We start from the raw sequence: 15,728 nt of genomic DNA, 5'->3' as shown, positions 1-15,728 counted from the left end.
TATGAATAGATTTACCTAACATTCTGTTCAGATGCTTGGGAATCATGGGGAAAAATAATTGGCTATTCTCTCAGTTTTCGATTCGTATGTGTCTCTCCTAGTGAATATAGTATTTTGTTGAATGTGATTCTAATGTATTTTTCTTTTTTTAAATTTAACTTTCTTTCTTTATTTATTTTAATCTGACCAGAGAGGGATGGAGTAAGAGAGAGAGGGTCCGGGACTCGAACCATAGTAGTCAGCCATGTGGGAGTCCAGCATCTTTAACCACCATGCCACTTGCCGGCCCCTCTAAGGTATTTTTCATATACATGGTACACATAGCCATATCTATCTATCAGTCTGTCTGCCTACTTATCTACCCATCTAAGGTAGGATCTTAGCATGTCACAACCCTCTTGCCTCAGCCCCATAGGACCTCAAGCCAACTGGAAGGACTATAGGCACACATTGCCATACTTGGCTCTTTTTTAGACAGAGTCTCTCTGTGTTGCCTAGGCCAGTCTCAAGTTTGTTAGCCTCCTGCCTCACTCACCCTCTCAGAATCACTGGGATTACAGGCATGCACTACTGTGCCCAGCATTTAAGTTGGGTCAGGAATGAACTCAGGCCCCTGTAAGTGGCCTTAGTCGGCAGAGCACAGAGTTTCAACAGCATGTGCCGTTATGCTTGTGTCTATGCATTTTTTAATATGGTATTTAATTTAAGAAATAACAGTTTATTCCAATGCCAAATATAAAATTAACTGTTTGGACTTACAGATTTATTCAAGAACTTAAATTAAAAATTTTTTTTTAATTAATTAATTTTTTTTTTTAGGTTTTTGCCATGGGTTATGTGAACTTGCCAGAAAGAGGAAGACAGAGAATGGGAAAGTGAGAAATCATCCCCCAAGGGGATAGCCAGTATGTAGTCTCTTCTCCTTCATTCTCTTGGGATTTTGGGCACACATGCACATGTGCCCGTTGTGATTTTCAAGCCACTGGATCTGGGACTTGAACTGTGGTTGGCTGTGTGGGAGTCCAGTGCCTTAACCACCAAGTTTTGAGCTTCAAGGATTTGGCCTTTAATTTTGACTTTAGAACCTTTATATAAAAGACAATTTCCTATATATCAGACGTTGATAGGAATTTTTCTGCCAAGGACCAGATAGTAAATCTTTTAGGCTTTGTGAGATATATGGTCAATTCTGCTGTCATTGTAGTGAGAAAACAGCCAGAAACAATATGTAAATGAGTGAGTGTGTCTATACTACAATAAAACTTCTTATGGACACTGGCATTTTTTCTAACCTCCTAAAGGTGTATAAATAATTCTTAGTTTGTAAGTCACACAAAAACTGGTAGCAGGCTAGATGTGGCCTATGGAATGAAGTTTGCCAACACCTGCTGTAGATTGTCTGGTTGATCCTTATGAAAGTAGGGATTAAAATCACACACCAACCTAACAGATTTTTCCCACAATATTCAAAAGCATATAGGAGAAATTAAAATATATATACTATTATAATGTCTCATTTGTAACTAGCATCTTTGAATAAGAATTATTTATGATTTATTGAATTTTAACTTTCAAATTTTTTAGAGAGGTTTTTGCTGTAGGGCCTGTGTGCTCACCAAAGAGACAAAAAGCAAATTACCCCCAGTGGAGATGGCCACGCCACTGTCCCTTCTCCTCCATTCCTCTCTCAGGATTCTGGGCACTCTTGCATGTGCACCCGGCATAAAGTATTTTTGTTTGTTTTGTTTTGTTTTTAGAGAGAGATTTTTTTTTTGCTGTAGGGTGCGTGTGCTCACCAAAGAGACAGAGAGAGAGTGAAATCACTCTCTAGTGGGGAAGGCCACACCACAATCCCTCTCCTCCAGTCTCTCCTTGGGATTTTAAGCACACATGTACATGCACCCGGTGTGAATTTTAAGCCTCTGGGTCTGGGACTTGAACCACGGCTGACTATGTGGGAGTGATGTAACCATTACGCCATCTGCTGGTCCCAGCACTTGGCATAAATTTTAAACCACTAGTCTGGGACTACGTGGTAGTACAGCAACGTAACCATTGTGCCATCTGCTGGTTCTAATTTTAATGGGTTTTGCATTACAAAAATATTTCACTACAAATTTACTAAATCTTTTGTCATATTAATATTTCAGCATTTTTGACATGTAGCATACGTTAGCGAGTAGGTCTTGTGATTACATTTAGTACGTAAGTACTGACTTGAACCAATGTGTTTCTTTTAGGTTCTTGCTGCAACCTCTTTAACAGGTTTATTGGAGAAACTACAGAATTGCAATGAACTTTTGGAGAAAATTATGAAAGGGCTTAATGCATATCTTGAAAAGAAACGTCTCTTCTTCCCTCGGTATGAATGATAATCAGTTATGCTAGAAATAAAAGCATTTTCTGATGTGATATATTATAACTAATACTTTTATATTTGCATGTTTCTCTCCAGTTTTTTCTTCTTATCTAATGATGAAATGTTAGAGATTTTGTCAGAGACCAAAGATCCACTTAGAGTTCAGCCTCATTTAAAAAAATGCTTTGAGGGCATTGCTAAATTGGAGTTCCTTCCCAATTTGGACATTAAGGCCATGTTTAGCTCTGAGGGTGAGCGAGTGGAACTGATTGCGCTTATTTCCACGTCTGCTGCTCGGGGAGCTGTGGAAAAGTGGCTCATTCAAGTAGAAGACCTGATGCTCCGGAGCATTCATGATGTGATCGCTGCAGCCAGGCTGGTGTGTTTTCTAGAATTTAATGTCTACCCTCTATTCTGCAAATACTTTGTTTTAGGAGGTTTCGAATGGTGTACCAGTAAATTAACACTTGAAGTTTTATTTTAAATCATTCATTATTTTCTTTACTTCTTTTAAAAATATTAAGATAGTATCAGTAAGAATTAATAATAACATATAATAAGCATTATAAAAATGATGTTATGAGAGAGAATAATAAGGAGTATACAATTTAGAATGAGGGACGGTCTGGTGATAGGCTCTTAAAGGAAGAGACGTTAAAAAAAAAAAGTGAGACCCAAAGGATAATAGGAATTAACTAAGTAAAGAGCAAACGAGATCACATTGGTGCACTGTATAAAAGTCCCAGGATCAGAAAGAACTGCGATATTGTTAGAACCTGAAAGAAAACAACTGTGTCTGGAATAGAATGAGTAAAGTGGAGAGTAAACTCAGATGAGTCTGGAAAAGAAGGCAGTCAGAAGTTTTCATTTCATTTCATTTCATTTTTTAAAAGAATTATTTTATTTACCTTTATTTATTTTACTTATTTATTTTAATTTGACCAGAGAGGGACAGAGTGAGAGAGAGGGAGAGAGGGAAAATGAGAAAGCAAACTGCCGAGTCCGGGACTCAAACTGTGGCTGACCATGCGGGAGTCCAACCCCCTTAATCACTGAGTGCTGCCAGCCCGGCATTTTATTTTAAATTCAATGGTTGACCCTAAAGTATTTTAATCATAGGAGGGTCAAAATCAGATTTATATATTTATACCACTGTGGCTGTGGCATAGAGATAGTGGATCAGTGGAGGCATGAAAAGTGGAAGGCAAATTAGGAGACTCTTCTCCCATATGAGAGACGATATGGACTGGCACAAGACAAGTGGCAGAGATACAGAGCAAAGTAGACAGAAATATATTTGGTTATTAATTTCAACAGGTCTTGATGATGAACTGATTGTAGAGTACAAGGATATAAGGAGGGAGAGGTCTCGAGAATAGCTTTCAGGTTTCTGATTTGAGCCTAAGGATAGCATTTACTCTGGCTTTTGCCTGGAGGAGTAGGTTTGTGGCAGCTTGGAAGGAGATCAGGAGTTCAATTTTAGATACTTTTTTCCCCAATTCTTTTTCATTTTGTAATCTTCTTAATTGCCGGAGGACACGTGTGCTTGCCAGAGAGAGGCTGGGAGACAGTGAGAGAGAAGGAGAAAGCACTCCCCCATGAAGCATGGTCATACTGCAGACCCTTCTGCATTTCTCCATCCTGGATTTGAGGAAGGCACACACACGCACACACACACACACACACACACACACACACACACGCTTGCATGTTTTATCAAGCTGCTGGGGCTGGGGTTTTGGCATAGTTGGCCTTGTGGGATCTAGCTTCCTTAACAGCTAGGCTATGGGGCTGCCCCTTAGTTTTAGATATGTCAAAGTTGAGCTGCTTATGAGAAAGCCTAGTGTATTTGTGTAGTAAGCTAACGATTGTGCCCTTTAGCATATGCTCACTTATAGATCCAGTTCTGCTCAGACATGGGTGTTAAGTGTTTGCTTTTACCCTTAAACAAGTACCAAACTGCAAATGAGATGAATTAAAATTAAATAAGGATATATTGTAAATTTGATAGAAATGTAACACCGTGGCACTAATTTGTGTACTTAATTTGTGCTAATCCAGTTAGCCTAATCTTGAATGATAACTTAGTTATTTTTGTTTTTAGAACCACAAAGGAGCAGTTGTGTAGCAAAATAGTTTTAAAAGGTTTCAATCCAGCAACTCACTGTATGAGTGAGGTGTCCTTTTTCTTTGACTGAGAGAGTATATGAAGCTCTTAAAGTGGCGGCTAGTCTGTTCAGCTTCATTGTTCCTAAAGATAATGCTTGACTTTTTCTCTTTCTGATATTTATGATTCCAAACAATCCAAAACACATAGGAAAGAATCATCATTATCAGGGAAAGTATTTTCTTTTCGGTATAATAATTTACCTTCTGTGCACCTTGCAATAATTCTCAGTCACCATTCATCCTTCTTTTAAAACTTAGGTTAATTTGTAAATTGCGTTTATTTCTAAATATTGCTAACAAGCAGCATTTGTAATCATATATATTTATATACTTATGTTTAACATTCTTATATTTAAGATGGTGTTATTGTATTAAAAACATAGTTTTCATTAGCATCAACCTCGAATTTCACTCTAGTTATTTTTCTCAGTTTATAGTTTGAATCTGTGACTATCATTTATAATTGAAGCAAGTATTTTTTTTAGGGAGATTAAACCTTCTTCCCATAAACCCATTTAAATGCATTTTGAACATAAAAGTGTTAATGAACAAAGATGTAATTGCTAAAATTCTGTACCTTGTTCATACAAGTTTTTAGAAAAGCTATGGATAAGTAATATAAGGATTCTATTAGTCCAGTTTTCTAGTAGATTGTATGGTTTCCTTCTCAAATGTTGGCATCAATTTACGTAATTTATTTGACTGGTTTAATTTTTACAGTTTTAATAAAACACTTATGTTTTATTATAATAGAAGTAAGATATATTCTTCGTTGAAAAATTGATAACTTCTCACAGAAAAGGAACATAAAAGTCACATAGAAATCTACTTCCAGAAGAATTCATAAATCTGCTCTAGATAAGATTATTATGACACTCATCTTTTCATAGTTTATAAACAAATGTTTCAAACATATAATGTACAATTTTTCAGATCTTTTAAATAGCCACCTAACAATTTTCACTACTATATTCTATTCTAATTTGTAAAATACAGCAGATGTTGAAATTCTCCACTGTTAGGCATTTAGTGTTTTTTTCTTTCTCATGTAATGTTTCAAAGTTAAAATTTCACTTTAATTATTTAGGCTTATCCAGAATCTGCGAGAAGAAACTGGGTTCGGGAGTGGCCTGGCCAGGTTGTACTTTGTGTTTCTCAAATGTTCTGGACTTCTGAGACACAGGAAGTTTTAAGTAATGGAGCAGAGGTAAAGCATTATTTGATTAAAAAAAAATGCACGAGGGTACATGTGTTTGCCAAGGAAGGGAGGGGAGAGAAAGAGATAAAGGTGAGAAAGCACCCCCTCTGAGGCATGATTGGGTCACAGTTCTTTTTCTTCCATCTCTCCTTTTGGGACTTTGGGCATGCATGCCCAGAGTGTTTCTTAAGATGCAGTGGGGTCTGGGAGTTGAGCAGCACAGTCAGCCGAGTGGGATCCAGCCATCTTACCACTAGGTCATGAGCTGGCCCTATTATTTGATTTTTAAATACCATTCTTTTCTCCAGTTTATGTTTCTTAGTTTGTTTTATGCAAAGACAATACTTTCCTTAATTTCAACATATTATCATTGAAAATATACAGCTATTTGAAAACTTGTTCTTAGTATTCTGCTAGGCTTGGACAAAAATCACTATTTTATAATTTTTTTTAAAGGATTATTTTATTTGGGGCTGGCAGGTGGCATGGTGGTTAGAGTGCTGAACTTCCATGTGGCCAACTGCAGTTTGAGTCCTGAACCTTTCTCATTTTCTCTCTTTCTCACTCTGTCCCTCTCTGGTCAAATTCAAATAAATAAATAATAAGCTAAATAAAATAATATTTTTAAAAAGATAAAAATTCTTTCATTATTTTATTCTATTTTATTTAACTTTTATTTATTTATTTATTTGAATTTGACCAGAGAGGAACAGAGTGAGAGAGCAATGGAAAGAGAGAAAGCAGGCCACCAGGTCCAGGACTCGAACCGCAGTTGGCCATGTGGGAGTTCAGTGTCTTTAACGACCATGCCACCTGCCGGCCCCTTTATAATTCTTTTCTATTTTGAAATAGGTTGTAAAAGAGTAAATGTGCAGGTAGCATGGTGGTTAAGGCACTGGACTCCCACTTGGCTGACCGTGGTTTGAGTCCCAGACTTGGCTTGCTTTCTCACTTTCTGTCTCTCTCTGGTGTGTACACATGCCCTATAGCAAATTAAAATAATAAATAAATAAATAAAATAATCTTAGAAAGAGTAAATATATGAGGGGAGTCTCCAGAAGGTCCATAGAAAATTCATATTATGAAAAACTATTCATGGATCTCAAATATTTTTGCACCAAACTACTCTTGTACTTGAATTTCACTTTCCATGAATTTTTTGAAATCCTCTCATTTAAGATTCATATTTTAGGTACTATATAACATTGGTTAAATTGCTTTTTTATTTTGTAGGGATTAAAGAAATACTATAGGGAACTTCAGAATCAACTAAATGATATTGTAGAACTGGTAAGAGGAAAATTGTCTAAACAGACTAGGACTACTCTGGGAGCTTTGGTTACGATCGATGTCCATGCTAGAGATGTGGTGATGGACATGATTGACTCAGGTGTGTAACTTTTTCTTTAATACTAAAGATAAAATACTGATAGCTTCTAGAAACAGACTTACACTATACCACCTTTTCTCTTTCAACCGAATTAGTTTTACATGGTCTTTTCTAGAAGTGGGGAAATGTAATTTGTCTTAATGTTTGCCATCATAAATGGTAAAATACCTGTTTTTCAAATTAATTGCATTGAATAATGATGTATCTTATTTTGCTTTATTCTTTCTAGGTGTCTTACGTGATACAGATTTCCAGTGGCTTGCTCAGCTTCGATACTATTGGGAATATGAGAACGCTCGAGTTCGTATCATTAATTGCAATGTAAAATATGCTTATGAGTATCTTGGCAACTCACCTCGACTTGTCATTACTCCTCTGACTGACAGGTGTTACAGAACTTTGGTATGCATTTAAATTTTTTAAAAAGAATTATTTATTTATTTCCATTTGTTATTATTATTTCATTTGATCAGACAGAGACAGAGAGAGAGAGAGAAAGAGAAAGCACAAAAGCAAGCCACCAGGTCCAGGACCCGAACCATGGTCAGCCATGTAGGAATCCAGCGCCTTTAACCACCACACCATCTGCCAGCCCCACATTTTAAATTATTTTAATTCACACATTAAAGATTAGATGTGGTGTCATATTTCTTATTTAAATGTGATATATGTGGCTATCCTCATTTACTGTCTTATCTGCAGTAGTTGAATACCGTTATCCTTTCCTAATTCCAGATTCTCTTTATATGAAGTTGTAGTGATGAGTATTTACTTCTGGGTGCTTTCGTAGCATAAAACAGTGTTTGAATTCCAGTGTGTAACATTCCTTAGTCACTCCCATTGGGGATAATTAGTATTGGAGACATAAAGACAAAAGCAAAGCTTCAGGAAATGTTATAAATTTTTGCAGTGGACTCCTGCGAACGATGGCATGGAGATGAGGAAAGTATCATACATTTGGGCCTAGAACTTCAAACCAGTGCTGTTGAATCAGAGGTCATAAGCTGAAATGTAGGGGGTAGTGCTGAGATCTAGGCTTGATAGGAAAACTGTGAAAGACAAAGCTATGACTGTGAAGTCCTGGGGAATATGGTTGCCAGGACTCTCAGGTACATTTAGATTTCAAACGAACCACAAATAATAGCTTATGCATGTTTCAAATATTGCATGGACATACTTATCCTAATAAATTATTCATTGTTTATCTGAAATTCCGATTTAATTAGGCAGTCTATATTTTTATTTGCTAAGTCTGGCAACCCTGCCTGGGGCAAGAGGCGGAGCATTGAGAAACATCAATCCACCTGGGCTCAGAAGTAAACTTAAAGTGTCTTAGATTGAATTTTCTAGAAGCAGAAAATTAACTCTGTAGTTTTTTTTCTTTTTAGTAAATGCAAAAATATTTATTATTTTCATAGGTTTATATTTTTAAATTGGACTTTTTTTGAAAAAAAGGTTTTTGCCATAGGTCAAGTGCACTCACCAGAGAGAGACGGAGAGAGGGAAAGTGAGAAATCATCATGCAGTCCCTTCTCCATTCTTCTCTAAGGATCTTTTGGTATGTATGCACATGTGCCCAGCATGATTTTCAAGCTGCCAAGTCTGGGGCTCAAACTATAGTTAGCCATGTGGGAGTCCAATGCCCTAACCACCATGCCACTTGCTGGTACCCCAAACTTTGTTAGAGCAGCTTCAGGTTCGCAGTGAAATTAAGTAGAAAGTAAGACAGGCATTGTATATCCCCATTTAATATTGATATACATAGAATGTCTGCACTTAACAGCAGAAACTGAAGGATTAGAAGATATAATAGCAGGGAGGGCAACTGTAGGTACTAGAGACATTATAGAAGGGAATGAGTAATAGGGGGTGGGAGGGAGGGAATTTTGGGGAAAACAAACGAAACATTGAACAGACACAGAAATGAAAAGTTATCTGTTGATGATAATGTATATGATAATGTCTTTGACTTGACTAGTATACACTGTATTCATGCTGGGAAAAACCATGTTGTACGCTGTAAAGATGTATAGTGATTAAATGTAGATTTTTTAAATGTTAAAAAAAAACTTTATAAAAACAACAGGTGGGACCAGTAGATGGCATAATGGTTATGTCACTGTACTCCCACATAGCGAATTGTGATTCGAGTCCTGGACCCCAAGGCTTGAAACTCACACCGGGCATGTGTGTGTATGTGCCCAAGATCCTAACAGGAGAATGAGAGAGAAGGGACTGAGGTGTGACCATCTCATTTTCTGTCTCTCTGTCTCTCTCTGGTGAGTGCATGCACCCTATAGCAAAAATCTCTCTAAAAACAAACAAACAAAAACCAAAACAACAAAGAAAGAACAATAACAGGTAACTTAACTTTAATCATCTTTAATGTTCTTAAGAAGCAGCAATATGATGTTGAAGAACAGCAGAGTACACATCTTAGGAAGCTAATGATGAAGATGGTATAGGTTTGAAAATCAGCAGAAAACAGTTGTTGAGGAATACAGAATATTATTACCTAATGTTTCTGGAAGCTCCATTCTAAGAATGACAGCTTCAGGAACTGTAGAAAGAGCTGAGTAAAAAACAGTAAACCAAAAAGATTTTTTAAAAAGTTAAACAAAAGTACAGAAAGTTGTTATTCCTCCTACTCTCCCCATATGCATAATGTTGATTCCTTAACACTATTTCTATTCTAAGAGGAGTTAAGTTTCACAAACTTGCATAGTGGATTTATTGAAATATTTTAGCTTCTAAAGCTTTCCAGCCACTGTTCTAGTCCTTGTGGGGTATGTAGAATACTTCTGATATTCCTGATATTGCCCTTAAAGAGCTTAAATACTAATTGACCAGGAAAAAAAGAATGTATGTAATTAACTGTAATACAAGGTAGAAAGTGATAGTACTGGTAAGAGAAATACAGAACAGTGCTATGGAAATGCAGGAAGGGGAAAACATACTGAGAAAAGAAAGCAAAAACAGGCAGGTGACTTGTATAAAAAATTATAAGTCCCTTGGGCGCCATGTATGGTACTCACTTTCAGGTATTACCTTTTTTGCAGCTAGCCATCCAATATGCCTTACTTACTTACTTACTTACTTATTTATTTAGAGGTTTTTGCTATAGGGTGCGTGCGCTAGCCAGACAGACAGAGACAGAGAGATAGGGAGAAATCACCCCCATGGGGGATGGCCACGCCGCAATCCCGTCTCCTCCATTCTCCTCTCGGGCTCTTGGGCATGCACACACGCACACCCGGCCTGAGTTTAGGCCACCAGGTCCGGGACTCGAACCACGGTCAACTCCGCGGGAGTCCAGTGACTTAGCCATTATGCTAACTGCTGGTCTCTTTATATATTTATTTTTAGAGAGAGATTTTTTATATAGTGCATTTGTGCTCATTGGAAAGACAGACAGACAGAAAGCGAGAAGTTGCTCCCCATGGGAGGATAGCCACGCCACAATCCCTTCTCCTCCATTCTTCTCTCGGGATTTTGGGCACAAATGCACATGCACCCAGTGTGAGTTTTAAGTTGCTGAGTCTGGGACTTGAACTGTGGTCGACTATGTGGGAGTCCAGCGACATAACCGTTGTGCCATCTGTTGGTCCCCAATGTGTCATTATTGAACCTGAGGACAATCTCCACAATCATTTCTAGTTCAAAGTTTCTGAACTAATTTTACCCTCTTAAAGCTAGATCTTTGAGTTTTTTATTTCTTTTGTTTTCACTAGAGGACATGTATACTTGCCAGAGAAAAAAAAGAGAGAGAGAGAGAGGAAAGCACTCCCCTATAGGGAATGGCCAGCTGCAATCCCTTCTAAATGATATATATATAAAATTAGAAGATATATATATATATACAATTAGAAGATAACAACATTATTTTTTTCTTTTTTTGAGAAGTTTTTGCTATAAGGATGCAGTGGTTCACCAGAAAGATAGAGAGACAGAGAGACAGAAAGCGAGAAATCACCCCCCAGGGGGGATGCCTACACCACAGTCCGTTCTTCAGTTTCCTCTTTTTTTTTTTTTTTTTTGAGAGATTTTCACTATAGGGTGTGTGTGCTCACCAGACAGACAGAGACAGAGACAGAAAGCGAGAAATCACCCCGCAGGGGGGATGGTCACACCGCAATCCCTTCTCCTCCATTCTCCTCTCGCGATCTTGGGCACGCACGCACACGCGCCCGGCGTGTTTTAAGCCACCAGGTCCGGGACGCGAACCACGGTCGACTATGTGGGAGTCCAGCGACATAGCCATTACGCTAACTGCTGGTTCCCTTTTTTTTGTTTTGTTTTGTTTTGTTTTGTCCTCCAGTCTCCTCTTGTGATCTTGGATACACACGCACACGTGCCCATCGTGAGTTTAAGCCACCAGGTCTGGGACTGCATTTGACTATATGGGAGTCCAGTGACGTAGCCATTACACCAACTGCTGGTCCCAAGATAACAACATTTTGATACATGTTCTCTTTTTTTTTTATTCTAGCTGGTTTTGGTACAGCTAGAAATTTTGTGCCAAAAATTAACTGAAAAATACAATTATGTAATTGCTTCTCTGAAGGTACAAATAAGACTAAATTCATTTAGCAAACTACTGGTTTTTTTGTTTGTTTTTTAGTTAAGCATGGTTTTGTTTTTAATTTTTACTTAATTTTCTCTTTAGATAGGTGCCTTCTATTTAAACCTTGGAGGTGCTCCAGAGGGGCCGGCAGGTACAGGAAAAACTGAGACCACCAAGGATTTGGCTAAAGCTCTTGCTGTACAGTGTGTGGTGTTCAACTGTTCAGATGGGCTAGATTACCTAGCAATGGGAAAGGTAAGTAAATTACTGAACTGGCGTTACTGTAACTAAGTGTTATAAGCTTACAGCTAGGTCTAACTGGGATAAACAGAAGCAAACTCATGTTTAAACATTATTTGAATGTGGTTTAAATGTTACTTGAACTTTGGTTTTAAGGGTAAAGACATTGTTTTTTGTATCCTTAAAGATTTTATTAAACTTTCAATTTTGACTTAAAAGATACTTAAATATTTATTTTAAGAGATAGTGCCCTTTCCTAAGAAAAGCCAACTCTCTTTTTTTCCCTTGTCTTTAGTTTTTTAAAGGATTGGCTTCTTCTGGTGCCTGGGCTTGCTTTGATGAATTTAATCGAATTGAGCTGGAAGTGTTGTCAGTAGTAGCTCAACAGATTCTTTGCATTCAGAGAGCCATTCAACAGAAGTTGGAAGTGTTTGTTTTTGAAGGGACAGAACTTAAGCTCAATCCAAACTGTTTTGTAGCTATTACCATGAATCCTGGCTATGCAGGACGTTCTGAATTGCCAGATAATCTTAAGGTAATTTTATTTTTTAAGGATGGAAGTTTGTTAGTCAAAAATAATAGTGTAATCCATTTAGAATGTTACCATTTTCCCCCATGTTTTTTTTTTTTTTTTCTTGGAGAGTTTTTTGCTATAGGGCGCTTGCGCTCCTCAGAAAGACAGAGAGAGACAGACAGAAAGCAAGAAATCACCCCAGGAGGATGGCCAAGCTTCAATCCCTTCTCCTCCATTCTCCTCTCCGGATTTTGGGCACGCACATACACGCGTCCAGTGTGAATTTAAGCTACTGGGTCCGGGACTCTAACCGTGGTCAGCTACATTGGGAGTTCAGTGACATAGCCATTACACTAACTGCTGGTTCCCCCCTCCCCATGTATTTTTTTTTTTTTAGAGAGAGATTTTTGCTATAGGATGCATGTGCTTACTGGAAACACAGAGAGAAAGAGAAAGGCAGGAAGAAAGAGAGATAGGAAGTGAGAAATCACCCCCTGGGAGGATGGCCACACCGTAGTCTCTTCTCCAGTCTCCTCTCAGGATTTTAGCACACACACACACACACACATTCGCCTGGCATGTTTCAAGCCTCCAGGTTCGAGACTTGAACTGTGGTCAGTCGTGTGGGAGTCCAGCAACGCAACCATTATGCCACCTGCTGGTCCTGTTCTTCCATGTATTTTTAATTTCCCTCTTATCTTTTCTGTCTGCTGTGAGGTAACCCTCCAACAACTATTTTAGGCATTGAAAAAAATACTACTGCACAAAAATTTTAAAATAATTGATAAAATTTACAAAGTTTACCAAAAGGTGTTGCATTTGGGAAGTAAACTTGAATATCAACATCATATCTTTAGGTACTTATGCTCAGTTTAAAGATGACTTTTTAAAATGTAAATGACATATTTCATTTATTGTATACTTCAGGTTCTTTTTAGAACAGTGGCTATGATGGTTCCAAACTATGCTCTCATAGCAGAAATATCCCTTTACTCCTATGGATTTTTGAATGCAAAACCTCTGTCTGTGAAGATAGTAATGACCTACAGACTTTGCTCAGAGCAGCTGTCATCACAGTTTCATTATGACTATGGAATGCGAGCAGTCAAAGCCGTTTTAGTGGCTGCTGGGAACCTAAAACTAAAATATCCAGATGAAAATGAAGATATACTTGTAAGTATAAAATACACACATTGTGGAAGTTTCAGTAGAAAAATACTATTTTTTTTAAATGAGGTTGATCAGAAACTATCTATAGACAGTTGTGAGATTTGTTTCTCCTCTTTATATGTGGGGCTGCAAGTAGTTTTAGGGTTGTGTTACTCCTTATATTTTATAAAAATACAAGCACCTTTTAGCTTTATAATTTTTAAAATTATTACAGAGATTCTATAGAGAAATGTAAAATAAACTTTGATTTTTGTGTGGGGGGGATGGAGCATAGACAACATGAGGGTTGGCAATTAACTTATGTTACACTTCTTGGATGATTTTAGCTTCTTCGATCAATTAAAGATGTAAATGAACCAAAATTTCTATCACATGATATACCCTTGTTTAATGGAATAACTAGTGACTTGTTTCCTGGTATTAAACTTCCTGAAGCTGACTATCATGTAAGTAAACCTGTTAGAATGACTTATTCTGCACAATAAATTCATCTGACTAAGTCCATTACAAAGTTTTATTAACTGAATGCAATTATGCCATTTGGAGGATAATCTCCTATTTTGACTACTTTGATGAGGGTACATTAATTTTAATAACTTTTTTTTTTTTGAGAGGTTTTTGCTATAGGGTGCCTGCACTCACCAGAAAGACAGAGAGAAACAGAGAGACAGAAAGTGAGAAATCACCCCCCAGGGGGGATGGCCACACCTCAATCCCTTCTCCTCCATTCTCCTCTTGGAATCTTGGGCATGCATGCACCCTGCATTAGTTTAAGCCACCAGATCCGGGACTCAAACCATGGTCAACTGCATGGGAGTTCAGCAACATAGCCATTACACCAACTGCTGGTCCCCATATGTTATATATTACCAGGAGTATTGATAAAAATCAGTAGTGGTTGAAGTGCTGGACTCCCACATGGCCAACCATGGTTTGAGTCTCAGGCCTGTGGCTTGAAACTCAACACCAGGTATATGTGTGTGTATGCCTCAAGAAAATGGAGGAGAGGAGATTGTGATGTGGCTGTTTCCCTGGGGGTTCTTTTTCACTTTCTCTGTCTCTCCAGCAAGCATATGTGCTTGATAGCAAAAATCTCTCTTAAAAAAAAAAATCAGATCAAAGAGTGTTCTGTGTCAGAGAATAAAATTTTATTTCCTATCTTGTGATTTATAATACTTACTAGTCTACATAGTATAATACTTAGTATTATGTACACACTAACATAAATTTGGCTTTTGCTTATAGTATAATACTTAGTATTATGTACACACTAGTTAACATAAATTAGGCTTTTGCTTATATTTAAGTAATATGCTAACTATTTTATTAAAGGAAACAGTCCTCAACACTGTCCACACATACAAATGGTAGGTTGCATGGTGATGAATGTGTTAATTAATTTGATCATGGTAAACATTACACAGTGTATGCACATAACTAATCATTGTGCACCTCAAATACACACAATTTTTATTTGTCAGTAAATATTTTAAAATTAAAAAGTCAGGGGGGACCAGCAGATGGTGTAGTGGTTAAAGGTACTGGGCTCTCACATGGCCAACCACAGTTCAAATCCTGGACCTGGAGGCTTGCTTTCTCACTTACTCTGTCTTTCTGATGAGTGCATGTACCCCATAGCAAAATTTAAAAATGATGGCAATGATGAATAAAATTAAATCTTTAAAAAAAGAAACTTTTTTAAAAATTTATGTGGCATGGTAGATAAGGGTGCTGGACTCCCAAATGACCAACCATGGTTCGAGTCTTGGACCTGGCAGCTTGCTTTCTAACTTTCCCTCTGTCTCTCTCTCTCACTCTGTCCTTCTCTGATCAAATTGAAATAAATAAATTAATTAAATAGGGAACCAGCAGTTAGCGTAATGGCTATGTCACTGGACTCCCATGTAGTTGACCATGGTTCGCGTCCCGGACCCGGTGGCTTAGAACTCATGCCAGGCGCGTGTGCATGCATGCCCAAGATCCCAAGAGGAGAATGGAGGAGAAGGGATTGCGGCGTGACCATCCCCCCTGGGCAGTGATTTCTCGCTTTCTGTCTCTATGTCTCTCTCTGTCTGTCTGGCGAGTACACATGCCCTATAGCGAAAACCTCTCCAAAAATAAATA

The 15,728-nt window shown here is 37.7% G+C and overlaps 1 protein-coding gene across 1 annotated transcript in view; it reads left to right on the top strand.

The window, feature by feature from the left end:
• The window catches only part of DNAH12 (dynein axonemal heavy chain 12), a 209,317-nt gene that overhangs the window by 51,114 nt on the left and 142,475 nt on the right, over positions 1–15,728 (top strand). The window contains exons 21-29 of the mRNA XM_014582892.1: positions 2,241–2,362; positions 2,456–2,738; positions 5,616–5,735; positions 6,960–7,116; positions 7,346–7,518; positions 11,783–11,935; positions 12,216–12,455; positions 13,362–13,607; positions 13,931–14,050. Of these exons, the coding sequence (XP_014438378.1) occupies positions 2,241–2,362; positions 2,456–2,738; positions 5,616–5,735; positions 6,960–7,116; positions 7,346–7,518; positions 11,783–11,935; positions 12,216–12,455; positions 13,362–13,607; positions 13,931–14,050 (1,614 nt within the window). The remainder of the gene's footprint in view (positions 1–2,240; positions 2,363–2,455; positions 2,739–5,615; positions 5,736–6,959; positions 7,117–7,345; positions 7,519–11,782; positions 11,936–12,215; positions 12,456–13,361; positions 13,608–13,930; positions 14,051–15,728) is intronic.

The sequence above is a fragment of the Tupaia chinensis genome, unplaced genomic scaffold, assembly GCF_000334495.1.
Source record: "Tupaia chinensis unplaced genomic scaffold, TupChi_1.0 Scaffold143906_1, whole genome shotgun sequence".
Lineage (NCBI taxonomy): Eukaryota > Metazoa > Chordata > Mammalia > Scandentia > Tupaiidae > Tupaia > Tupaia belangeri.
This window is presented reverse-complemented; position numbering and strand designations above follow the sequence as displayed.